Source organism: Buteo buteo, chromosome 7 (genome assembly GCF_964188355.1).
Source record: "Buteo buteo chromosome 7, bButBut1.hap1.1, whole genome shotgun sequence".
Taxonomy (NCBI): Eukaryota; Metazoa; Chordata; class Aves; order Accipitriformes; family Accipitridae; genus Buteo; species Buteo buteo.
Window position 1 is genome coordinate 13772495 of NC_134177.1, and position 25495 is coordinate 13797989.

The following is a 25495-nucleotide window of genomic DNA, read 5'->3' on the forward strand; positions in this document are numbered from 1 at the left end:
CATCACCGGCCACGTTCCCCAGGTGAAGGAGCCAGCCCAAATTTCTGCAGATTTTTCTTCCGCTCCTCAGCCTCCCTACCATTTCCCTTGGAGTCCGTTTCGGGCGTCCGCTCCTCACCCACCAACAAATTCGGGCTGCATCCGTGGCAGCGATACAGCAAAAAGGTGCCACTTCTCTGGGACGAGGTGGCATCGTAGCGCCCGGGGTGCCACGGCTCTCGCCAACAAGCCCTTCCTTCCCCACGGAGGGGAGGAGGGCAAACTTTGCCTCCCTGGGGGGGACAAGCGGCCCGCAGAGAGCGCAGGGGGCCGCAGCGCCATTAGGGCTGTGCACGCCAGCCCGCTTTACCGAACCGAGGCAGCGGGCTGGCTCCAAAAGTCTCTCGGCCGCCCTCAGGACGGGGCCCCTGACTTGAGGCAGCTTCAAAGCCGGCACGACAGCTCGGGCCAGGAGAGGGAGCCGTGGCCCGCGGCCGGCCGCCTAACCCGCCTCCTCACAGCAGGACCCCGCCAACTGCGAGAGGGACCCGGCGGCGGCAGCCTGCCGCCTCACAAACCCGCCTCACAAACCCGCCTCACAAACCCGCCTCACAAACCCGCCTCACAAACCCGCCTCACAAACCCGCCCCGCGCTCCCTCCCTCGCCGCGATTCCTCCCACCCCGGTGTGACACCACCACCACCCCCCCACACAACACACAGCCCTCCCCGGGGGCGTTAGGAGCGCGGCCGGCGGGGAAAGGGGCGGAGCGGGGACGAAGAGGAGGAGGAAGAGGAAGAAGAAGAGGTGGAGGAGGAGGAGGAGAGCGCGGGACACGGCTGCGCGCCCCCCCCCCCCCCCGCGTTCTCAGGTGAGCCGCGGGGGGGTGGTACACGCGTGTTTCTGTAGGCGTGGGCGGCGGGCGGGAGGCGCGGCCCCGGGGCCCGGGGGGATCCGGCCCGCCCCGGTCCTGAACTTCCCCGCACTCGGAGGGAAAGTTTCTGGAGAAGGCGGCGGTTTCCAGCCCCGGCGGTGCGCGGGGTGAGGCGGCAGCAGCAGCCCCCGCTCGTCGGGGAAAAAGGAGAAAGAAAGAAGAACCGCTCGGGAAAGCCCGAGGAGCCTTGGCGGCCCCCGGCCCGGCGACGCCTCTGCCCGGTGAGAGCGAAGGTGCGCGGCCGCGTCCAGCCCCGCCGGGCCGGGGTTAGCGGGAGCGGAGGGACGGAGGAGGCGAGCGGGCGCTGCGGAGCCTGTGCCGCTGCCGGAGCCGGGGGACACCCCGGCGCTGTCCCTCGGTAAAGGACGCAGGCGGGGGGAAGGCAAGCCCGAGGCGAGGTGCAGGACCGCAGCCGGGTGGCTCCGCCGCTTCTGCAGCCGCGCTGGCCGTGCCGCCGGTACCCGAAAGGCAGAGGGGTTTGCTTAAATTCCCTCCTTTGGGCCGGGGAAATTTGGATGTTCCTAGCTAGAGCGCTGCGTGCACTGGCAAATGCAACTTTAATTTTCATCCGCATTGCAAATGGGTTGAGCCTCTGATACCTGTTCTGTTCTGCTGTCAAACATCTTTGAAATGGAAGGGGGGGAGAGGAGGGGGTCAGACTTAAGCTGCAGCAGAAAAATGAAGTGGAAGAGACGTGTCCAAGAAAACAGCCTGAAAGTGATCAGATGCTGGCAGCAAGGTGCCTTTTGCTGTGTGTTTGTTGGGGACAGCTGCCCCCTTATCTGAAGCATTTTGGGGGGGTATCTGGATGGCAACTAGATGGTGGGAATGCTTTCCTGAAAAGGAAGCCATCGAGGCTCCAGTGCTTCAGGTGGCCCTTTTCTGTGCCAGTGTCACTTCCCTTCATTACAGTGGCAGTGCTTGTTCCTCAGCCTGGGCTGGCTTCTCGGAGTGTGGCTGTATGGTGCTTGGCACAACGGGATCCTGATCTCAGGGCCTTAGGATGTTACTGTAAACTGGATTATAAATACACTGTCACACACACACACACACTCCTTCTTTCCATCCTAGCCTCTGCTTTGTGAATAGCTGGTGGTAACGCTTGGATAAAATTCTGTTTTTCTTTATAGATCTTCTTTTCTTATAAAGTGATGGCTTTTGTTCCATGCAGTTAGTTTTGTTATCCTAGGAAAGGCTTTTTATTTCTGGATTTGGGAGATGGCAGCAAGCTCCTTATCTTTTTTTGAAAAATTATTTGCTATATAATTAAAAAGTACTATTTTCCTGACACTCCATTTTTAACTGTGGCCCCTCGTGGGTAAGCAGAACTGTCACTGAACTTATACCTCCATACACAGAAGGATTGTGGGGTGTTATTTATTAACTGTGCTGTGGAGAGTCCCTATCTCTATAACTTAGAGGGTCATTTATAACAGGTTGCTTTTGGCAGCTCTGGAAGATTTACTTGCTTTCTTATGTTCCTTGCAGGAAAAGCCTCTCCTGTTTGCATGGAGAGCATCGCTCCAGCCCGAGGGCTTTCTGGTGGGAGGGCTCGTTGCTGGGAAGGGTCCTGCTTTCTGCTCCCATTGCCTGCCTGGCTGTGGTGAGCAGGGAAGGACAGGTGGAGAGGATTAAGCTCTTGAAGTAGGTGCAGGGTTGTTCTTGTCAGCGGGAACACCTTCTCTGTAGGAGCAGTTAAGGATGTAGAATAACATGGAATGTGGAGAGTAAGGCTGTAAGGGCGTGGGGCGGTAGAAGTGTGCAGGGTGCTGAAATGTTCAGGTAACATTAAGCTGGGAAGGTGGGAGATGCTGCATGGAGGTGAAGCAGAGAGCTGTGGGGCGAGGGGTTAAGTTTCTAACACAGTACCTCTGTGCAAGGCAGAGGACGGGTTTGCACGCATGCAACCCTGTGACTTTCTTTCCATGTCTCTGGATGTAGCTTGAGTTCAAAGTGTCTATGTATTACATAGGAAGAGCTGTGCTTGCTCAAGTCTGCCCACGCATGATCCCTCCAGAGTCTGTGAAGGAAAGCTTGTGTCTGAACACCTCAGGGCTCTCTCCTTCCAGACCTCTGGAAGGGGCTCTGCTCAGGTATCCTGCATCTGAGCATTAGCTAGTGTGTGGTGGGGATGAGTACAGCACCGGTCCGGGCTTGAGCAGGCTCATACCCTGGGTCAGGTAGTGCTACCCCAAAGTGCCTCGCAGGAACACACGGGTAAGAGAGACTTTGGAGGGTTGGGAGAGCGGTGTGGCAGGAGGTTGGGTAGTGCCTGGATACGTGGAGGGATGGGGAATGCCTCCTTGATGGCCTTGGTGCTTTAATTTTATGCTCTGAAGTATGCATATAGGAAGGAGGAGGCAGAGAGAGCTTGTTCCAGCTTTATTCCTTCAATACCTGCATGTGCCAGATGCCAGCACCAGGGAAGAAGCATTTCATTCCTTCAGAACAAGAGGCCAGATCTGTTCTTTTATTCCTTCTCACTTATGTCAGGATTTTTATGTTGGTTATTTTGGCAGGCATATGATTCATATTCCTTTCCCCATCTGTCCTGGGTCTTCCAGTGTTGTCAAATGTCCTCCCGTTTCAGCAAGACTCTGACTTGCAAAAAATTGCCACAAACGTAACCCTTGGCTTGCAGCTGGCGGTGTGGGAGAGGAGGTGTCCCAGCTTGGTTCTCAGAGCATGGGTTGCCTTAGCAAGGTGGACAGTTTGGAAGATTATAATCAGCATGTGAATGCGTTCAGGTATCTGTGAGCATCCATGCTGTCCGGTCTTTCTTTTCATCATACTGTAATGGGGAATGCTTCAGGAGTAAAAATAGATATATGGAAAAGCCTATATAAGCTGAAATCTGTGAACAGCTCCACATTATCTGGGAACTGAAACACTTTTCTACAGTGGAGCTCACAGTTCAGACCTTGCCTGCTCTCCTCCTTCCTCCCCTGCCTTTCTCTTGACACAGCTCATGGATTTCTCTGCTCCCATAAGCAGAGCCAAGAGCCGTCTCCTCTGTGCTGCCAGGCTGATGCAGCCCAGCTGGTAGCATCTCCATACCTGGTGGGTGAGAGCTGGTGCTCCTTCGGCTGCGCGAGGTGGGCCAGATGCAGAGGCAGAAGGAAGGCAAAGCTGGCTGTCATGTTTGCCACGCTTGAGCTGACCCCCTCTCTTGCACCAGCTCTGCAGCCTGGGTGCAGCTCAGGGGCTCACGTGCAGGCAGGTTTCTTTCCCTCCAAGGTTTGTAACTGCTTTGTTCTGCTCTGCCATCAGCAAAATGTATGGCTGAGATTTGGTCACTGCTAAACTGGAACAAAACAGCTGCTTCTTTTGGGAGGTATTTTAGGATTTCTCCTCCCCACCCCAATGTTTTTGCAAAGCAGAAGGCTAATCTCGCGTTTCTCAGCCACAGTGTTTTTACGTGTAGGGCTTTGGCATGCAACGGAGCCACATGTATGCTCGGAGAGACTGCAAAAAGGAAACTGATTTGGGGAAATTAGTTCAAATGGTGCCTCTGCTTTTGGGAATTTAGATCTTAGCCAGCACACTTGCTACCTTCGACCTCGGAGGTCTCAGCGAGACATATGCACAGATCATGATATTCATAATTTCAGAGTCTTATTTGACAGAAAATAGAATATGGGAGCATGAATGTACAAGCATACATATTTTGTTATAGGGTTCCTTAAAAATAGTTTCTGGTAAAAGAGGATTTCTACTATGAGCAAAGAATCGTATCTTTAGTCAGTCCTTTGTTAATTTAGCTACTCTCAGTTTCATCAAATGGGGGCTATATCCCCAGGAATTCCTCTGACACAGGTTTCCCCTGAGTTGGCATGATTATCCAATTACAATTTTAAGAAAATTACAGCAAGGATAACTGGCTAAAGATAGACGTCTCTGAGAGTGTTAGGGAAAGAGAAGGAAAGAGTGTGAGAGAGTGAGAGCTTCACTTTGTCGTCTGAGTAAAATGAGGAGAATTATACCAGTCCTTAACTTTTTCAGTGAGTGGAGTCAAGGTCCCTGGCGTTGGGTCTGGACCTTCTTGCTTTCCTTCTTACTCTTCTAATTCTCTCTCTTTTGTTATGTGGCAACTCCATATTTATATGAAAAAGTTATGCTGATTCTTATGGAGTCTTTTCAGATTTACATGTGTTAACAAAAAGGGACCGTTAATTTAAAAGCTCTGTTTGGGGCAGAGAATAAGAGATTGCCATGAATCCTGGGCTGAATCGGGAGCGGTAGGTGGCTCCTCCTGGGAACACCGGGGAGGTGCCAGAGAGCCATTACCTTGGCAATCCCGCCCAGAGCCGGGTCATCAAGAGCTACCAGCTCTTCCCAGCTCTCTGTAGGTGTCCGCAGAAGAAGACCGTATTATCATGCCTGGAAGGAGAACTGGATGGTCATGCGCTCCCATCCCATGTCCATCATGGGTATTGGGATCCCTGAGCTGGCACAGGGGAGTGCCCAGTTGATTCAGAAGCATTTGAGACCGCCATCAAGGTGGTTTAGTCTTCTTTATTGCTAACAGCTCTCTTAGGCATGGCTGGGCAAGCTTTACTGTTTAATCCTTACAGCTTTGGATCTGGCCTTCAGCGTCAGCCAGCGTGGCCGTGGTCAGTGGGTTGTCTGGGCACAAGCTGGGAGCTCTGCTTTGCAGCCTGGAAGTACCACGGCAGAAGGCTGCTTCTGGGCTTCACAGGGAGCTCCTCCAACAGGTTTGTTGGGCAACGGGAGGGCAAAGATACAACATGAATCATGCGCTCACACAAATACTTAAGGAGCCTCTTCAGTTTTGCTAAGCTGAGGTGTTATCAGAATTAGAAGAGGACTTTAAAAAAAGGAAAAAAACAAAAAGAGAAAGTAAGTTTTAATGCCTCTCTGTCTCTTTAACTAGAAAAGCTGCTGTGTGTTGTGGTGTTTTGGGGTTTGTTGGTATTTTTTTTTCTCTCCTGGTTGTGCTTAATCCTTTGCATGACTGAAAGAAAGTGTAATGAAATATCTTGACTCTCTTAGGCCTGATCCTGTCCACTCATAGGCATGTGATGTTTTCAGATGTTCAGAGGATGATTCTTATATATTCGATCAACTTGTGTGTAAAAGCTTGCAAAACTGTGACCTAAATGTTTATCCTTAGTGCTGACAGGATGCTGTGGAGCTGTTTAACGATATATTTATAACAATTATGCTGCTTGGCGAGAAAGACATGACGTTTTCTTCTCAGAGGGATTATTTGCTTTTTTTTTTGCCTTTTGCTGCCTGTGATTTGTGGTTATAGTCGCCTTTCTTTATCATCTTACCTTTTGTCCTAGATGTAAATAAAGAGCTAATTACAGCTAATCTCAGTGCAAGGGAATGAAATTTTTAAAGAGTGAAAAATAACTCCCATCTGTTAGATTTGCAGTAGTGTTTTGGGGTTTGCCTTCTACTCGGAAGGAAGCCAAAACTTATCTTGCTCAATTTAAAGTTTTCCTTGCAATATTTAAACTGGATTTTTAATCATTTAAAAAACAAACAGAAGTGGAAATAGCTTTTCGAATTATGTTTGGCCATGCTCTTAACATGCTGGTTGCTAAAATGTGAACAGCTCTGTCATGTTCCTACTGAAATGAGTTGAAATCCCACTACCAGATTCTATAGGAACAGGTTTGAAACCTTATTCTGGAAAAGCATCTATTTTTCATAGTAGTGTATTGCATTTCTGTGTTTCCTGCCTTCTGGGACTCCATGTGCCCAGCCAACCAGCCCCAAAATGACTTATTCCAAGGGAACTGCTGCTTAAGTAGTTACTATTTAAGACAGGCTCAGAACCCAAGTTTTGCGTGGTGGGTATGTGGTACATTTAGCCCCATCAGCTCCAGTGACTGCTGAGCTCAGGGAATTAATCTATACTTTGCACTCATATGTTATCTTTCATCTCGGCATCTCTAAGCACTTTAGAGACATTAAGATGCACAGCTGTGGTGTGAGGTGGGGAGAGGCTGTTATAAGTGTGGCTGGGGAAACAGAGGCACAGATTTCAGAAGCCCCTACTAATGCACTCCATTCAGGGGACAGCCATCTATAAGCTCTCTGATGCCTGATTATCAGGGAGGCACTACAATTTTTCATGCACTACAGTTGGTGATTGATGCCTCTGTATGTTTCATGTAGATTAAGCAGAAACTCATACTGCTACCCTAAACTAGTAAACTGTTTTAAAGTCTTCCACCTTAGAGACTTACGGGACCATAGTAAATGGCAGTGGCAGGAGCCCAAATTTCTAGTTATTATTTTCTGAGGTTAGCCCTAGTGCAAAAAGCAAATCTCACAAGGAACCAAAAGTAAAACCACCTCACCTCTACCCCACCATAGTAACATCTAGGGCCGCCATAGTAACATCAGCAATCTGTTGATTCAAAGCTCCAGGATCTGTAGAAAATACTTATTCTGACAGTAAGAGCCGTACAAATTCACTCTAATACAAATAATTGGATTTGTTCCGTTGAGAAATAGCTACCTCCCCCTTCTTGCTTCAAGCACAGACACCTCCCAGCCCTTGTTTATAAGGAGGAATCTGGATAATGTGAGGGGGATGTATGTGTTGCTGCCCAGCGTGATAATGTTGGCAGGCTGTGAAGGGCTTGTAGGGCACCCAGCCTCTTTGAATGAGCACAGATGTGCTGCTGGATCCTAAAATGTGTTGCTCTAGCTAATTGTGCTGGTTGCAGTTGAGCCAGACAGGGCTCGTGTTGGGGTGACTGAAGGCGGTGGCAAAACTCAGGCTCCACTGGATTAACATCCCCATGGACTGGGTTGTCTTTCCCCCTCACCCATTCTCCTGTAAAAATAGCCACAGCCCCAGTGCATTTACCTTTCTCCACCTTCCTTGTTCTGTCTCGCGTTGCTATGTGGGCTTTAGGGAGACTGTTTAATTCTGGCTCCTTGGGAGGCTGCACACACACAGACACCCCTGAACCAAGGCCACGGAGAGGTGGGAATGCTTTTCTCCAGGCTTACTGTGTCCTCCTCTTCTCCACTGCACAGGGGAGCTGCATTTTTGCATTTAAGCCCTGCTGAATAGCCCTGGGTTGTGGGTACCCAGGAAGGCAATGTTTTTCCCTTTCTAAGTTTCCCCCCCACCGTGTCTGCCAGGTGCAATGTCTCTGTAATTGTTGACAAGAAGTTTCAAAGAGCAAGAGGGGAAACAACCCAACTTTCCAAAGACACTTAGTGATTGCTTCCTCTCAATGCAAAGAGGTGAGGCAGCCCAGGGCTAGGGTCAGTGCAGATTTGAGAATATGAAGGCATCCGCTTCCTGGCATTGAAAGTGGTCGGAACAGAAAATTTTGGAGACTTTTCAGATTTTTGGCCCTTTGCAGCAGGGTTTTAACACATATTGGTATTTCCTCCTGTCACTGCTCCTCGTAGCCTTTGGAAATGTCAGCAGCGCATATATTGCCTTTTGTTTGTCATTCAGCTGGAGAAATGAATTCATTGCCCTCATGAGATCAATCATATTCTCCCCAAATAATTAATATTGATGACAATCACAGCACACTGCTTGCTGCCTGCGGCTCCTTTTCAGCCTTCCCACTGTGTAGGTGCTGTGGGTCACAGAGCAGACCTTCTCGTAGGAGGCTCCTGGACTTGAAAATTCAGGGTGCCATTGTTAGAAGATTGAATTTAGAGCTGCACTGATGGGGTCAGTGCAGGCAGAGCCTGAGCAAGTTCCCTGTGAGGGTGCAACCTAATATTTGCAGAAGGAAATGTTAGAGACGTGGAGAGCAAATGTGATGCATGTGACATGGGAAGGATTGTCTTGTTCTGTTTCTCTTTTCCTCCTTTTTTCTGTCCGTACCCAGCTTTTTCTAGTCCCCTTTGCAGAGCGCAGCTGTACTGTGTTGACCAGGAAGGGGCAGGAACGTGGAAGAAAGTTGCTCTCATAGTCACCAGGAGGACCAAGTGGATGGGTTGGGAACATGGAGGCCCATGGGAGGGCTGGAAGGACCTCTGGAGAACTGCTTGTAAGTGGGGTGTTGTCCTGGGGGAGGCAGGTGACTCCCGGGCTTTCAGTGCCTTCGCTGTTGCTTTTTCTATTGCTTTAAATTTTGCTGTGGATTGATGTGTAAAGCACACGTACAGAGCAGCTTGTTTGAGCTGAAGGAGGAGGAATGAAGCATCTTCATGCCTTATTCTTGTTTGCTTTTTCTTATAAGGCTAAATGCGATTAAATTAATGTGATTAATAGAAGTGCCAAGTGTGGAAACACTGTATGGCCCAAACTTGAAAAAGAAAAACTCAGCTGGCTTGCTTTTACCCTTGAATATGTTGCTCATCCCAGGATACCCAGAGTCACTTGAGGAAATCCTTCTCTTATGCCACCACAGGGAGGGTTGGAGATCAGGTCTTCGCCACTGGCAGCAGCATGGGTAAACCTGCCAGTGGTGCTGGAGACGTTGCAGTCTGCCTGCAGCTTTTGTGGCAATGGTACAGTAAAAGAGATGCTTGGAAAGGGGAGTGAAACACAGTGATGTTGTGCTCTGGAGCACGGTGGTGCTTGGAGGCTTTTTGCTTGCTGCGTCCCTCCCTGAGGGAACAAGAAGGGGAAGATGTTGGCTGAATATGGTGCAGCCGTCCTGGGAATCTGGTCTGCAAGCACTGAGGGCTGTAAGGGGAGGAGGTGAAGTGAAAGAGCAGGTATGTAGCTGGCAGCAAGGACTTGAACTTAAGAAACTCTTGGAGAGTTTTTTTGAGACTGAGAGCCTATTACAGCTAGTGCTCAGCAGGGCTGGGTGCAGCTCCTGTTGTGACAGTGAGGGTGTGCAGTGGGGCTGCAGAGCACTGGCTGTGCCAGGCTGGGCTTGCGAGGAAAACACCTCTCCTGGGAAAGCTGCTCTGGGGTTCAAGAGTGCCAGGCCAGTTCTGTGAAAGGCACTAAACCCAGCTGATAAGCTTGGTCGAGTCTGCATCGTATTCTCTGGCCTTAGAGACTTGGGCTGAGCTAGCTTGGAGTTGCTGCTGTGCAATCTGTTGCACAATGTGGATGTGCTGCTATATCCACAAGGATGTTGGAATGACCTCTTAGAGAGGGCAGTGGAGTTGCTTACATCTAAAAGCCATTAAAAAGGTCAGGAGGCAGAATGTATAAATTAAATGCTTGTTCTCAGATGTCTCCAGGTGCTCCATGACAGCTAATCAGAACTATTCCAGCAAGGGAGGAATCTCACTCTGGATTCCTGAAGTGTCCTCAGGTCTCTGAGCCATGTTGGTTGCGGATTTCTTTTTTTCTGTGCAGAGATTAGTTTGTCAGTTTATTTTCCAGTAGCGCAATACGTGGGTATTTCTCAGAGCTCTCCTTTCACTGTAACATCGTTGTCCAAAATAGAAGCATTGTGTCTGGCTTCATGGAAGGTCTCAGCTCTCTTTGAAGCTCTGTTGGAAGCTTTTCATTCCCTGGCTATTCAGACTTAAAAAATAGACTATCTTGGCTGGATACCTTTTGCTTGAGCACAGAAGTGCTCTTGTAGATTGGTGTTTGAACTGCTCGGTGGCCAGAGCGTGTGCATTGGTAATCCGTGCTGTTTGATTTCATAGCTGTGGCTCAACCTGCCCCTCTTCAGCCCACTCCACAGATCTCTCGGTGATAGTCCCAGCTGTTTATTTGTATTGTCCAGGTGTGCATACATTTTGGAGAGGTGACAGATATTGAGCTAGTTTATTTTAAATGTATGAAATTCAGTGTGCTCTGCCTGCTAAACAGCTGCCAGTGTATAATCAGCGGCACCCAGGGCTCCAGCAGAGCAGTGTGCAAGATCTGTAGCATTTCTGCTTTGCCAAGCCCTGAGAGGACCCCAGGCGAACTGAAAAGGAAAGGAGGGGATACTGACTTTCTTCAGATGTATTTTCAAGCCCCTCACACTTCTCTCCACATGTCTGGATTGCACTTTTTTCCTTTTCTCTCGAGAGGAGGAAAAACAGCTTCTTCCTCTGAATTCTCATTATTAGCGTTAAATCTGTTGAGCCAAAAGGATGCCAGGAGATGGTATCTAAATGCCAATAGCGGATCACAAATTCCCTGCCTGGCAATCGCCTCGATGTCCCAAACATTGGCACCGGCAGAGGCAAATCTTGCACTACCAAGGAGGCTCCCAGAAATGACTCGCTGTTAATGAACGTCTCCCTGCTTTTCCCCGAGCCTCTGAGCCCAAGGTGGGGCTGCTGCCCGCTCTGCCTGCTGGAGCTCTTGGTGCTCTTTGAAGGTCAGCCTTGCTCCGGCAGTTTGCGCTGCTGTCTTGAAGAAGTAGCTTGGGATCACCTCCTGGGGTGATCCCAGAGTGACATGGTGTGGAATTTGTTCATCCCCATGTGGGGGATTTAGTAAAAAGTAATTACTAAAAAGCCAGCAGACTGCAGCCCTTGGCCTGGATATGCAGCGCGGGAGGCCAGGGAAGGGCAGCGGTGGGTGACGGGCAGACGGAGCCACCTCGGATGCCTGGTGTCATGTCCTCAGCTGGCAAAGAGCTGGCTGAGCCACTGACCGAGGAGACTGTTTCAGGATTTTCTTAGGGTTTTTTTGTTTGTTTTTTCCTCTTTCTTCTGGGTACTTGTAGACCTGGGTGTAAAGCTGTGTGTGAGCACTGTAGCTACCCAGTGCCGGGAGCCGGTGCTTCCAGGTCCTGTGTGATGGTGGCCAGCTCTAGCCAAGGAAGACAGAAGATGCTTTGTGCTAGCGACAGGGGAGACCTCTCACCAGGGCAGCTTTCTGTATGACTCCCATCATTCCTCCCCCCTCCCCCCCGCAAGAGCAAGTGTTTAATATTTGCTGCGATTCTGGCTAGTGACAAAGTTTCAGTCTGCTCAAATCTAAATGTTTCCTTTGGTTCTGATGATATAAATTGCTTTTATAATAGAAACATTTCAGAACAAAATCCTTTCAGCCCTCTCTGTGGTCAGGCATGCGATAGCCTGGTAAGTGCAGCTACCCTGGCCAAAGTGGGCCTTCAGCATCGATTTTGTAAGCCCCTGCCTTGGATGTGTCACCATTAGATGTGCTGACTGGGTCACACGTACGGCTCCCGTGATATCCCTGATTGCGGGCCAGGCTTCAGCCCTGGCTGTCTCCTGCTGAAATATGCCTGGCTGTTAGGGAGCTGCTGCCAAGACAAATTGGGCTCCCTGCCTTTAGGAGAGATGCGAATGTTTTTCCGCGGATAGCGCTGGGGGCCCTTTGTTGGTCAGCGTGCCTGCGTTTGAAGTGGTGAGCGTGGTGTAGCGTGCGTGAGAGCAGGAGAAGCGTTCTGAGCTGCTTATGGAGTTCATCATCAGACTGCTGCTGGTTTTCTCCCCATTCTGTTCCTGGAAGCTGTCTGGGAAGGAAAATTTTAATGAACATGCTGATTCCTCCTGGGGAGAAAAGGCTGGACTTCCGAAACCCGTCGCCTGTCTTTCTACCCACGACTCCAGAGATTTCAGTGTGACATTACATTGCTCGGCAGGGCTTTCCGCGGGACTGGGCAGCTCGCTCCAGGAGTGGCTCCGCTTTGGGCACGGGTACGAGCAGAAATGCTGACGCCGTAGCAAAGGGTGGTGCCGCGCGGTGCCCAAATGGCCTCCGGACGAGAGGCAGGGTCAGAGAGATGTTGTGCAAAGCCCAGCTAAGTGGCACCAAGATGGTTTATGCTACAGTAATTCCCCCCTTTGTCTGACTTACTCCTGCACATACTGAAAAGCGAAAGTGTTTCCTGGAGCGCTGAAGGGCCTTTTCCCACTTTCCATTAGTGTTTTTGCTATTGCTTTTCTGCAGCGGCTTTTGCAGGCTGCCCTTTGTCTGCCTTTTGGATTCTTTGAATTTGCTTGGACTGTACATCTATTTTCTACATAAGAAAACCTGGCAAACTCATTAAGCAGCCTTCTCCAGTGCTGCTGCACGATGATGCAGGGATGCAGGACTCATGGGCCCACAGTGATGTGGGAGCAGAGGACCTGTACCCCTCTCCTGAGTGCCAGCCTCACTCTGCAGCCTGTCAGCCCTCAGCCCCAAGTCCACATGGCATTAGAAGCAAAGCATTTCCTAAGGTAGCCCACCCTGGTTTTTGCTAGCCTTCCTGTGTTTGCATCCCTTTTCCTGGGGCCAGTCCTGCACTCTTGAATGCTTTTGACTCAAAGGGGCTTGGGACAGAATTACAGAAAGGAAATAATATGTAAAACCTGCTGTGGCCGGTCTTATTTTTTTTCCTCTTTCTGAAACTGCTTTATTTTAAATGCCCTTTCAGCCAGAGCACTTAGTGGCAAGGTTTTGAAGGGCGCTTTTGTTCTGCGTGCCGTAGTGTGACTTCTCAGCGAAAAGCAAAAAACCTGTCAGCTCTCCCTAGGTGCCTGTGGTTAGGAGGGACAAAGGCAGCATTGGAAAATGCAGCATTGTTCTGTAGAATTGGTACAGTGTCTTTGAGAACAGGTGTACAGTAGTTACTTTGAGATCAGCTTTCTTCGTTAATTATTTGACATCTGTCTTGGGTTTTACAATAATTTGGAAAGCGCACAGCCTTTGCGGTGTCCATGCTGCTAAAGGCAGGAGGGAATGATTCCTTGCCTAGGTTTGTTTGGGAAGGGTGTTTTATTAAAAGGTATTTTATATGAAAATATTCAATTTTTTTCTGACATAAAGGCCACTTCTTGCCAGTATCAAATGAAAAAACAAACCTTTCCACCACCTCCGCTTTTAAGGACTGGAGACACTTCCACGACTGTGTTTCCCCACACCCTGCTTTTCTTTGCTCCCCAGTAGACAGAATAGGGAAGTTTGAAGAAGAAAATGCTCAGGAACGAAAAGGAAACAATTTCTGATTTGAAACAAAATGAACGTTTCAAGTTCCTTAAAAAAATTCCAGCAACAGCAGTGATGGATCATTTTCCCCAACCGCTCTATGAATTATTATTATTAGAATGTTAATTTATGGAGACATTAAGAACACCTCAGCGTATATTGGTCTCGTGAGAAGTTCCTGGAGCGCTGAGGATGTATCAGAGCTCTACAGCCTTCTTCTGGCTGCTCTGATTGCCTGCTTTCTAGCTGTGGTGTGATTTCTGAACTGGTATGCTCTTCTGCTCACTGATTTTTTTTCCTGGCTCCCTTTAATTTGCTTGTGTACTAGAGGCGAGGTCTGTGTCCCTTTTGGGTGGACATGGTTAGGTGAACCCCTCTGCTGCAGACTGGTGTTTGCACTCTCTGGCCTCTGGCTCCTTTGGTTGCAGCCAGAGATGCTGGTGTTTCAGTGCAGCGATACCAAATTGTGCAACGGGTTAATCAGACACCACTGGAATTGCATCATATGCAGGCAAAATGGCAACATGCTTTCTGATGTCACGAAGCAAAGAAGCAGGTTGCTGGAAAAGGCTAAGAAAACTCTTGGTTCCTGGCAAGACGGGAGTGGGTTGTAGTCCTGTGGTGTCAGATTCTTACGGCATTGCAAAACCCACCCTCTCTGCAACTGAATGGATGCAATGCTTTTTTCCTGGTGTCACTGCAGAATCATGTTATCCTCCCTGGGGACAAACGATGACACTGTGTGACCACAGGACTGCTGAGGGAAGACCTTTCTCTTTGGGGTATATCACAGATTTCAGGCTTTTTAATGCAAAGCATCACAATGCTAGCAGCACTAATATACAAGAATTGGCCCCTGCACTGTGTTAGTAGTACAAACCATCAGGTCCTGTGGCATTAATATTTTTTTTTTAATAATTATGTGCCACAGGAACAGACCTGGACTGCAGAAGCCATCCTGCCCTACAGTCCCCTATGTCTTCTTCATTGTGTGCGTGAGCTCTCCGTTTCTTTACCAAAGGGGGAGAATCCTCTTGTTTCATCTCAGCTAGCAAATGCTGGCATAGTCGGGGCATCCGGGAGGTTGCAACAGCTCCCCTTGGCCAGTCCTTGACTCTGTGCCTTCCACGGCCACTTGTATTTTGTATAGTGTGAGAGCAGCCAGGGCTGTGGTCAACTGAGTCCCATTCCCGTAATGGAGAAATTGCTGTAATCTGACAGGCTCCGTGTCCATCTGTCTCCACTGATAAGATCTCTGGAGAGCCTGGAATGAACCAGAAGTAAATCACACTGTGTAGAGCTTCTGATTTTAGAGCTGGGTAGAGCAAGGAACAAGAATTTTCCTACTAGCAGGCAAGGCATTGGAAATCTTAGATACCTTGCTCGTGGGAACAGAGACCTGGTGGCTCTTTGAGACAGTTGAAAGGAGCATGTTCCTATGAGCATAGTTAATGGATGTAAATATTAGCTTGCTGCAGAGTTCATGTATCACTGAGTGAAATGTAGTAGTTTATTTTGGCCTGGGGCCACGTAAATGGCCTTGCTCTAAACGAGAGAAACTCATCCAAAGTCAGTAGTTGTTCCTGCTTGCTTCAGGGCTGAATTCAGTCTGATTTGTGCAAAATGCAGGAGAGAATCACTGGAAAATAAGTGTGTGTTAGGACACGCTGTGCATTTATCTAATGACAAATGGAGAGGGAACCATGAGGGATCTTTATTATGAGAATGATCCCCCCCCACCCGCCGTTTACAGTTTCTCTCTTCTACCATCGGAATTCCCAAAAGTTCCTAAATTCCTACCTATCATGGTTTAACCCCAGCTGGCAGCTAAGCCCCACACAGCCACTTGCTCACTCCACCCTGATGGGATGAGGGAGAAAATTGGAAGAGTAAAAGTGAGAAAACTCGTGGGCTGAGATAAAGACAGTTTAATAGGTAAAGCAAAAGCCGCACATGTAAACAAAGCAAACCAAGGAATTCATTCCCCACTTCCCATGGGCAGGCGGGTGTTCAGCCGTCTCCAGGACAGCAGGGCTCCATCACCTGTAACGGTTACTTGGGAAGACAAACACCATTGCTCCAAATGTCCCCCCTTCCTCCTTCTTCCCCCAGCTTTATATGCTGAGCATGACGTTGTATGCTCTGGACTGCCGCTTGGGTCAGTGGGGGTCCGCTGTCCTGGCTGTGTCCCCTCCCAACTCCTTGTGCCCCCCCAGCCTGCTCGCTGGTGGGGTGGGGGGAGAAGCAGAAAAGGCCTCAGCTCTGTGTGAGCACTGCTCAGCAATAAAAAAAAACATCCCTGTGTTATCAACAGTGTTATCAGCACAGATCCAAAATATAGCCTCATACTAGCTACTATGAAGAAAATTAACTCTACCGCAGCCAAAACAAGCATGCTGCCAAAAGTGCAGCATGTTGGTTCTCTCTGTCCTATCTGATGGCATAAAGATGTTTTATCTTTCTTCAGCATTTCCAGAGGGCAGAAGTACTTAATTTTGTTCCCTCTCTACAGAGTTTTATTAAGTGACATTGGGAGCTGACTGTAGATGGCAATAGAGAAGGGTTTGATTAGCAGCTGGCATTTCAGCTTGAATGAAGGAGGTAGGGGATGACCAGCCCTCTCAGCTGAACCCCAGGGAAGAAAACTCACTTTCTTCCCAGCTTCTTGCCCATTTCTGAAGGCCTTATGGCTTCCGAGGCAGTCTGTAGCCTTTTGCATGGACTGTGCAGGGAAGAGCAGGCTGGCTCCGGATTTCCTTTGTCTCTTCGAGATGAGCCCGGCAGAGGGAAAGTGTTGTACAAAGGCTTTTCAGATGCACGCATTGAAAAGGAAGGATTCAATATCCGCTGCTGGATTTTGAGTAGTACAGTTCATGCATCCCATTCTTGTTACTCTGCAGTCTGTGCAGTCTCAGGTGCTCTCTGCTTATGCTTGAAGCCCTTCTGTGTAATTGTACGTTATGGACAGGATTATGAGGGACATGTTTAAGGGAGCTCTGTGGCTTCTCTCCCTACCCTTTTAGCCCACCCTGATGGAGCAGATTTCCTGTCATCTCATGAGCATGCTCCTGACAGTATCACCATGCTCATTACCGCATCTGCCCAGTGGAGCTGAGATGCTTTGATGAAGTTCAGCCTTTTAACCATCTCTTCTCCCTTTGTGATCTGACAGCACCCAGGAATAGCAAATGCAACCTTCGCCCCATTAATGAGAGCACCCAGTATATGTCAGCTTTTGTGACTACCAGCTTATAAATTGCATCCTGGAAAACCTAGAAACACAGGGAAATTTAATTCCAGTGAGGGAACAGCTCCGAGAGCTGAATGCCAGGTACTGGACCAGGCGGCAAGTGAAAGTCTGGCAGTGTACATTTATCTCAAATTACAGGAAATTGTGCTCTGTAGCAGGAACGAAGTCTGGGGTTGGTTTTTGCCTATCAGTGCTGCTTTGAAAGCATAAACCTTTGTTCAGATAATTTCTGAAAAGAGTACAAACCTGGCACTTGTTTACTCTTGTGAGGTGGCCATTCCAAGGAGGGTTTGACTGGAAAGAGCTGGTGGAGCCTTGACCTGCCTGCAGGAATGGGGTGAAGCACAGGACTCTGGCAGCCGGCCTCTTTGCAGGTCACCAGCAGCACACCTTGCAAATTCGGACTGCACCGGCGTGGTTGTCATGCCGAACTGTCAGATGCACGTTCAGTGCAAATGTGCTTCAGTTGCTGCTTGCCATCACGAATGCTCTCTGCACTCATCCTTAGAAATGAGCGAATGAGGCACTGGCAAAGGACCTTGGTGTTTTGGGAGTCAAAGCATGGGATTTCTAGTCTGCAAGCATCTACCTCGCTCCTTGTGCTCACGGATATAGACTATTCCAGTGACTTAAGTCAATGAGCTGGGCTGTCCTTTTCTGAGCCATCACCTCCCAGGCATGGAGAGCTCACGCAGCTGCCTGCAGGCAGAACAACGCTGCCATACAGATGCTGTTCTTAAGGAATCTTAATGAAATAAAAAAAGAACAAACGAGAATTAAAGGATCACTGGTGGGTGGAGGAATAAACACATACACTCAGAGTTACAAAATTGTCTGCAGTGATGAAAATAGCGTAAAATAACCAGAACCTCTGTGTGTGCTTTGTCTCAGCAGGATGAAGATGGTCGGTGAGCTGCTGGTTATGCTCTGGCTGGGCATGGTCACCCTCGGCAGCGGCTCGGGTAAGGATGTGGCATGTGATGGGTCTGCCCACTTACCGCGGGAAAAGCTGATCTGGGGCTGGAGAAAGAAAACTGGCCGCAGTGATTTTTAAGCATTTAGAGTATTCCTGGATGAAATGGTCGTGTGCAAAATACTTCAGCAAAACGCATGAACACTATGTTGGTTCTGTGTGGGTATTGTGTAATGCTCACGTATAGAGGCTACAAGCACAGTGTAAATGGGTGCCTTAGCAAATAGCAATAAGCACCACCTCAACCTAAAAGTGCTTTGCAAATTCAGCCAGTTTTGTTATTCCCCTTCTGCGAGAGGCAAAACCAGGGCTTGGCACACGGTGCTGACTTGTCACTGAGTTGTAAGCAGGACCTGGGCTTGAACCCGAGCTCTGCTGTTCCTGGCTGGATCCAGAGGGGATTTAGGGGATTTAGATTCCGACTCTCGGATTCTGACTCATCCCTCAGCGATGCAAGGGGAGAGGGGAACTTCTTGAGTAAGAGGAGCTCTCTCTCATACCCGTCTCACTGAGTCACTTTCCTGGCAGGAAATATGTTGTCATGCTCACAGCTCCTCTGGCACACGTTCAGCCCAGCTCTTGTGAAGAGGCAGATTGTGTGCGTCTCAGCTCCGGACTTCCTATTTGGGGGTGGAAGGAGACAGCATGATTTGCAGGAGGCGAGTGGAAAGGGGGAGGAAGGAAAGAACAGGCACTGGCTTTATAGGGGGAAATGTTCAGAAATAAGGGCTGTGCAGGGGATTGACTAGTACCCCAATGAGCCCTTGCCCCTCTGCAGCGCTGGCAAACAAGCAGTTATAATACCGTGAGGAGATAAACAGCCCTTGTATCATTATCTTTTGGACCATGCTGAATTATCGGGGCCAGATTCACAATACGCACTTAAGGTTCATCTCGGTGCAGGGCTCATTGCTGAGGCTGAAGGGCTTTTCTCCTCGGGTTGCCTGAGGGCTGCAGGCATTCACAGTAGGCTGTAGTCTTCCGTAGGGGATGTCTCAGCCTGGCTAACAGGGGTCTGGTGGAAGTGGTGAGCAATGGGGAAACAACAAAGGAGAAAGAATATATGGCCCAGGTCCCCTTGGCTAAGCCCTAGGTAGTAGAAGTGCCTGGGGAAGGAGGGACCCAGCAATGCAGACCGCCGCTGCTTGCTGGGAAAATCCCCGCTTTGCGTGTTCTTCTGGACGTGCTGTTCTGCTCTCCACCAACGCAATATCCTCCTCCTGCTGAGGCAGCATTACAACACCCCACGTGCAGTCATCTTGGGCTTTTTCAGAAATGGGAGGTAGGTGCAATTGAATCAGGATTGCCCAGGAAATGTTAGAGCAGCTCTAGAAGCTGAGACTGTCAGCTGGGAGCAGTCAAATGAGCACCCTGGCGTTTGGGTCACACAGGCTTGTGCCAATTGATCTGGCAGAACCCTCTGTGCATTTCTGTGAGGTATTTAGTGCTCTTTAAATATTCCTCGTTTAGCAGAGGTTTTCTGTACAGGATGGTTAGAGCCCTTGTAAAGTGCTGCAAGAACATAAGTGTCAAAGGGTGATACATGGGACACGTGATCGGTTAAAATAGATTTCTTCTGCAAATCCACTGTAGTGTATGCAATTAATTTTCTGCAGGTCCATGGGTGACAGACCCACTTTTCAGTTCAGAGCTCCCTTTTTGTTCCATGGACATCATAAACCACTTTGGCCTGTCAAAACGTCTTTTGTTATTCATGATGGGCTTGGATGGCTGTTTGTACTTGGATGGAGGGGCAGCCGTCTGTGCAGCCCTCTGTTACACTGCGGGGTTTCCTGGGACTGGCACCAAAAGGGAACTGGAGCTCATTTCACCCTTGCAAAGTCATAAATACAGAGCAGTGTGGGAGACTGGACATGCTCTGATAATGTTACAGCATTTGGGCTTGCTTTTTCTTCTTGGAGCGGGGAGCGTAGGTGGGGGGAGCGGAGCAGAGGTTATCCGGAGCGAATGCAGAAGGGCTGTGCACAGTCCGCAGCTGCCCCAGTGGTGTCCTAACATCAAGCGAGGCCATGGGGATGGGTAGCTCTCACTAAGCAACCTGGCTCGTGGGATATTTAAGATGCGTAACTTGGTCGGGATTTATCATTTCAGCTGGATCTTTTTCTGTGCTTTGCTATAATAGTCATGTAATGCTGTATTGTCGGGACCAGCTCTCTCTCCAGCCCAGGCTGGCAGGGGGCTGGGGAAGGCTGGAGGCAGGGGCAGGAGTCCTGTTGTGGTTTACTGCCACTTTTCTTGCCTGCTTCTGCAGTCCTTCCCAGGGAAGCAGTGTGATCAGCAACATTGACTGGGGACTGCCCAAGCCAGGGGTACCGGCTCTGCTGAGTCCTGAGCTCTTTGAGCTTACAGAGGGGATGAGGAGCCAACACTTACTAAATTTCAGCTATAAAACCCCAGCACTGCTTCGGCTATAATGCAGACAGCCTTTCTATCCAGTTCAGCCAGTATGGCTGACAGTCTCCCTGGCAGTGTGTCAGAAAGCTTCAGCATTGTACTTCACCCTAACTCTTACTGGAGAGACAAATCTGCAAACTATTTCCCCCCCCCAATTTTGCCAACAGCACTGTGGCTCTAAACATCTGTTCTTTGGGCTGTGCTGTTTCTGCTGTGTATGGAGGCTGGTACTGCAATAAAATCATTTGCTGAAAGGGAGCCGCAAGCTGGAAGAGGAAAGAAATGTGATCTGAGTAGTGTAGAGTAAAAGACTTGGAGTCTGAGACTGAATTTGTGCCTGAGTCTGCTACTCACTCATGCCGTATGCGTGGGCAAATCTCTTCTGGTCTTGAGAATATAAGTAATCTGCAGTGCCTGGGTTTGAATTCCTTACTCGTGACCTTTGGGATGTTGTTTGCAATGGTACTTGGCGTCTTCTGCTTTCCTTGCCTCAGCTAAGCCATCCTTAAGATGGAAATAAGGCTTAGATCTCTGTGCTTGTGTTGTAGGATGCTTAATGAACACAGATGTTCTGATATCCAGAGAAGGGTAGCAAAAACCAATGAACCCAGTTTTGGTCTTAAGATGATTTCTTTGGCACTACTGAAGTCATGTAAATATACCCTGGCTTAAAAGAGATGAAAAACCAGTTAGACAAAGAACATAACAGTAAGTATGAATACAGAGTATTGTTATCTTGTTTCTAAACAAAGCTGGCCAATGTTAGATACTGACTTATTTAGAAGATGTAGCTGTAGTTGTGCTCCTTGTTCTGTTTTTCTCTCTGCTAACCAGGCTGCGCTCTCATTCTCCAAGAGCCCTCAGCTTTCACAGGGTGAGGGCTCGGGAGAGGATCACGGTTAGGAGTATTGTCCTGGGGAGCTAGAAAAGCAGAAGAATATTGCTGCCAGGAGAGGAGGAGCAGCATCATACTGATTACCTAAAGGACCCACCTAGTGTGAACAGGTAACTGCTGTGCATAAATAGTCCTTCGGTGGAAGGAAACGTTGTGTTTGCATAGGAAACTCCTCTGACAGCTCCCTCGGGGACTATCAGCCAGGCTGTGTGGTAGGGTGAGCCCAGGACTGGGGCCAGCTTCTGCCCAGAGTGACACCCCAGCACGGCAGGCAGTGGCTGTAAGGCAGCCAGGAGCCTCTGTCGTGGGAGTTTTATTTCAGGCTTTGCTGTTATTTACTGGATTGTGAGCGAGTCTCTTGCTCTCCCCCATACCGGAGGCTCTCAGGCACTGGTTTTGTTCTCTCTGAAGTCGGCTCCAAAGGGCCAGATGTCACCAGTGCTTCTGGATTCAGGTGTTGGCCGGAGCAGTGAAGTTCTGACCGCAGGGAGGCAGAATGAGGTCTGGCTCCGGAGGTCAGAGCTGCCGCCTGCGCCATCTCTCCAGAACGCCGATCTGCGCCGTGCGTCTCTCTCGCGCTTAGCAGGGAGGCAGAGCAGTTACTTATGGCCAGGAGAAATTTGCAGATTAATAAATTACTGTCTGTAAAACACTTTGAAGATGGAAAGCCCTGAGCAGCTCCTCAGGATTATTACTATATAGCTCTTATTCTACTGATGGGGTTCCAGTGGCCTTATTTTCCTTATGATTTGTGACAGCCCCAGAAGCTGAGAAGCTTATTTTAGTGTGTAAAGTCAAAAGAAAAATAGATTAAACTGCATTATTGTTTTCTAAAGAGACTAAATCCCTCCCCCATCATTTTCTCCTGGGATTTCCTGACTTCCTCCTACTCTTCCAATCTCAGCTTCTTGCTGTCCTAATTTAGGACATGATTTTCTAACTATCCGTACCCATCTGTGAGTTACTGCGATTGTAGAAGTTTACGGCGCTTGGGGGCATGAAGTTATTCAACACTGAGGGTGTTGAAAGGTGCACAGCCCTGAAGTGAATGGAGATAAAACCTGCAGAGCAGAGCTGGCCTGGGTGCAGATGTGTAACCACAGCCGCCAGCCTCCCTCCGCACCAGCCAGAGTCGTGCCCGCTGAGGAGATAAGACCTCACGTCTGCTTCTTGTCAGCTGAGGAAATAGGTTGTGAGGGGTGAGTTTTGTGCAGGCATCAACATGACGTGACCCGTCCGTATTGAAGTGTAGAAACGTGTGGAGGAAGGCAGCCCATTTTGGGTGTGTTGCTGATGTGATGTTGGAGGGTCGCTTTTGCTCCTCGGTGTGTATCAAATAGGGTGTCAGGGGACATGAGGGACCTGTCTCCTACCCTCCTTATCCATCATGTCCCCCTGCTGCAGCTGCACAGTTTTGTTCTCAGTCTCATATGTTTTATTGCACACAAGTGACTTCTGCCAGGCTCGTAGGCCCTTATGGTGCATTTTATCGCCTGCTGCATTTTTTCAGTTCCCGTCCTCATCCGAGGACAAGTGCTGCAGCGTTTTTTTAATGCAGACATTCCCGTGGATATTTATGGTGGGCAGTGCAGAATTGTTGACCGAATTTTAAAGTAGGCAACAGAGACCCTGGCTAAGTGCAGTAACTAGGCTGCATGGGTTTAACTAAGCAAGCCTGTGGCAGAGCCAAGAGTTGAGCTTGGACCTCGTCAAGTCCCAGTCTGATGTCCCAGGCACACAGAAGACCCCCTGCCAGCTTGAGCACAGCTCTGTGGTGGTGCTACTCAGGTAAACCTCCTTTTCATGCTGCCTCTCCTACAGATGATTTTGCAATGGGCCGTTCTGTTTCCTCTCTCTCTCTCTCTCTTCCTCCTGTGCTGCTCTGCTTTGCTTCATGCAGCAATTTCCTCAATGAAGTGGGATGGAAAGTAGCTATTTGCTCCTTTTCTCCTTCAGGCTTTGAAGCAGTTCATACCCCTACCTTTATCGTTTTGATCTCAATTTTAAAAAAAGCCTCCAGGAAAACATGTCAAGCTTGCTAGAGAAAACTGAATACTTTTTTTTTTTTTTTTTTTTGGCCCAGTTGCTGGAGGTAACCAAAACACTCTGTGCCACATACAGTAAACACAGCTTTACGCACAGATAGAGAGTGAAGGCATAGAGCTCACTGTGGAGGAGTTTTAAAAGACGCAAACAACAACTACCCCTCGCCACATTACAGGCTGTGCTTGATTAGATAAGGAAACTAGGAGTCAGGAGCTATGGGCTCCATTACAGAATCATCATTTTTTGGATGTCATGCCTTGGCTGCTTCCTCTGAAGTCAACAGAAGTTTAGGCAGTCAGCTTGTTTTTCATGAATTTGGCAGAGGCAGACCATCACAACTGTTTAAACTAGACTTTCAGGATCTAAAGTTAAACAACCACAATGTGTAAGTGCTTTTGAAAATTATGAGCCATTCTGCAACAGAAAGTCCTTTTCCTTCTTCCTTTCTTAGCTGTCCTATCTATTTAAATTATAAAAGCAGTTGGGGAGAGAGAGAGAGAGAGACTCCGTCCTCATGCGCAGCATCCAGTGGAGCTGCTTCCATGGGGTGAATCACAGCTCACTGTCAACGCGGGATGAATATGGTGAGACTTGGGAGAAGTATAAAACCGCGTTGCCAGTGCCATTGCAGCAGATCTGCGTGGATGGGGCTGGCTGCGTGCTGTGCGTCGGAGCCGGTCACAGGGGGGTTTGTGCCAGGACCACTTCCAGTTACTGCCTCTGTTGGAGAGGCTGTGGGAGGAAGGCAGCGAGGTTATGACAGGCCCTTTTTGATGTGTTTCCACTGGAAGTCAGATTATAAAATACCTGCAGAGTTCACGAAGCTTCCAGGCTGAGCCTCCACGACAGCGTTGAGGTACAACCAGTTTTTAGGCATTCTCTGACCACTGTTGCTTCTGCGGAGATAGTGGGAGCAAATGCTGAGCTAGCTGATCTTGGCTAGGGCTAACCCAAGTTCTCTGTCATTCCCACCAATTTCAGTGTGCGTAGGTCTGTGCCTCTTCTCCCAGTTCAGAAAAGATGTTCTCATTTGTTTTGTTCCATGTTGCCCTCCCTCCGCTGTGTCGTACAGTCAGATGGGATACAGACTGCATGGGAAACGCTGCCCTGCCACGCTGCCTAATTGCTCAGCTGCTGAGTGAAGCGTGCAGCCAGGGAGCACGGGGTGGTGGTGTGCAGGATGCGTGTGTGAAAGGAAAAAATGCAGACGCAGTGGAAAAGTGGGTGCTCCTGGCGCCGGTGTAAATGGAAAGCGCACCCACGTGCGGCTGCTGGCCACAGCTGGTACCTCCTGTGCTCGCAGCGCAACTCCTCCATTCAGCCTGGCTTCCTCTGCTTCCTCCTCACTGACTGCTGTGAGCTTGAAAGAGGGTGGGGGTAAAATTTTTTTTAAGGTAGTAATGATTAATTCTCACGTAATCGCTTTGCGTGACCAGCTTTTTCTGCCTTATCGATGCCGATTCTTTCATCAAGCTAACCTCTGGCCTGGCTGCGCTCCCCAGGTGGAGGCTGACTCATATCAACTTTGCTTTGAGATATGCAGCAGGGACGGCCGAAGAAAGTAGGAAACTGTTGAGATAGTGCAGCCCCATCTGCTGCTGAAAAGGAATTAGGGAAGAGGGGTCTGCTGTGTCATTCAACCAGCAGCATTGATGGCTTCGTGTCCTGCTGCTGCCGCACAGTCCCAGTCTGCATGCAAGGCAGGTCCCCTCCCAAAATTAGAGGCGATTAAAAACGGAGCATCGATTTGGCAAATGGCAGGGTAATTTTGTGTTGGCATGATAGATGGCTTCTCATAAGGATGGCTTTTTATTATTTCTTCACAGAAATTTTAACTAGGGAAAGCCTTTGTTTGTAGCCCCAGGGGAGGGAAGGGGTAGAAGTGGTGTGGAGCTGGTAGAGTTTTGGTGGTTGAGAATTTTTTTTCAAATGGAGGTAATTAAAATGACTGCATAGAAATGCCAAACTGTGGACAAAATGGGATGGCATTTCTTGATGTGGCCTTACTCTGTTTTTCTTTTTTGATCCATGGGTTAAGCAGTTTGTCTTTTCTTGAAAAATCCAAATAATTGCACCAATTTCATCTCTGTTTTGACTGTGTGGGTGCTTCTAATGGGTGCTGCAGATGCATCTCAGGAGCATTTCAGGTGTGTGTATGCAGAGCTCTGTTTGAAAGGGTGTAAATCAGTGTAATAAGAGAA

At 49.0% G+C, this 25495-nt stretch overlaps 1 protein-coding gene across 4 annotated transcripts in view; it reads left to right on the forward strand.

Annotated features, from left to right (window-relative positions):
- Positions 1-556: 556 nt before the first annotated feature.
- IL1RAP (interleukin 1 receptor accessory protein) overlaps positions 557-25495 on the forward strand; it is a 49871-nt gene continuing 24932 nt past the window's right edge. For 2 of the 4 annotated variants that reach the window (XM_075031634.1, XM_075031631.1), the window contains exons 1-2: positions 962-1134; positions 17860-17927. In XM_075031634.1, the coding sequence (XP_074887735.1) occupies positions 17861-17927 (67 nt within the window). In that variant the 5' untranslated portion in view covers positions 962-1134; position 17860. Of the gene's footprint in view, positions 851-961; positions 1147-17859; positions 17928-25495 lie in introns of those variants that run through there. The other 2 variants (XM_075031633.1, XM_075031632.1) reach the window with 2 other exon arrangements.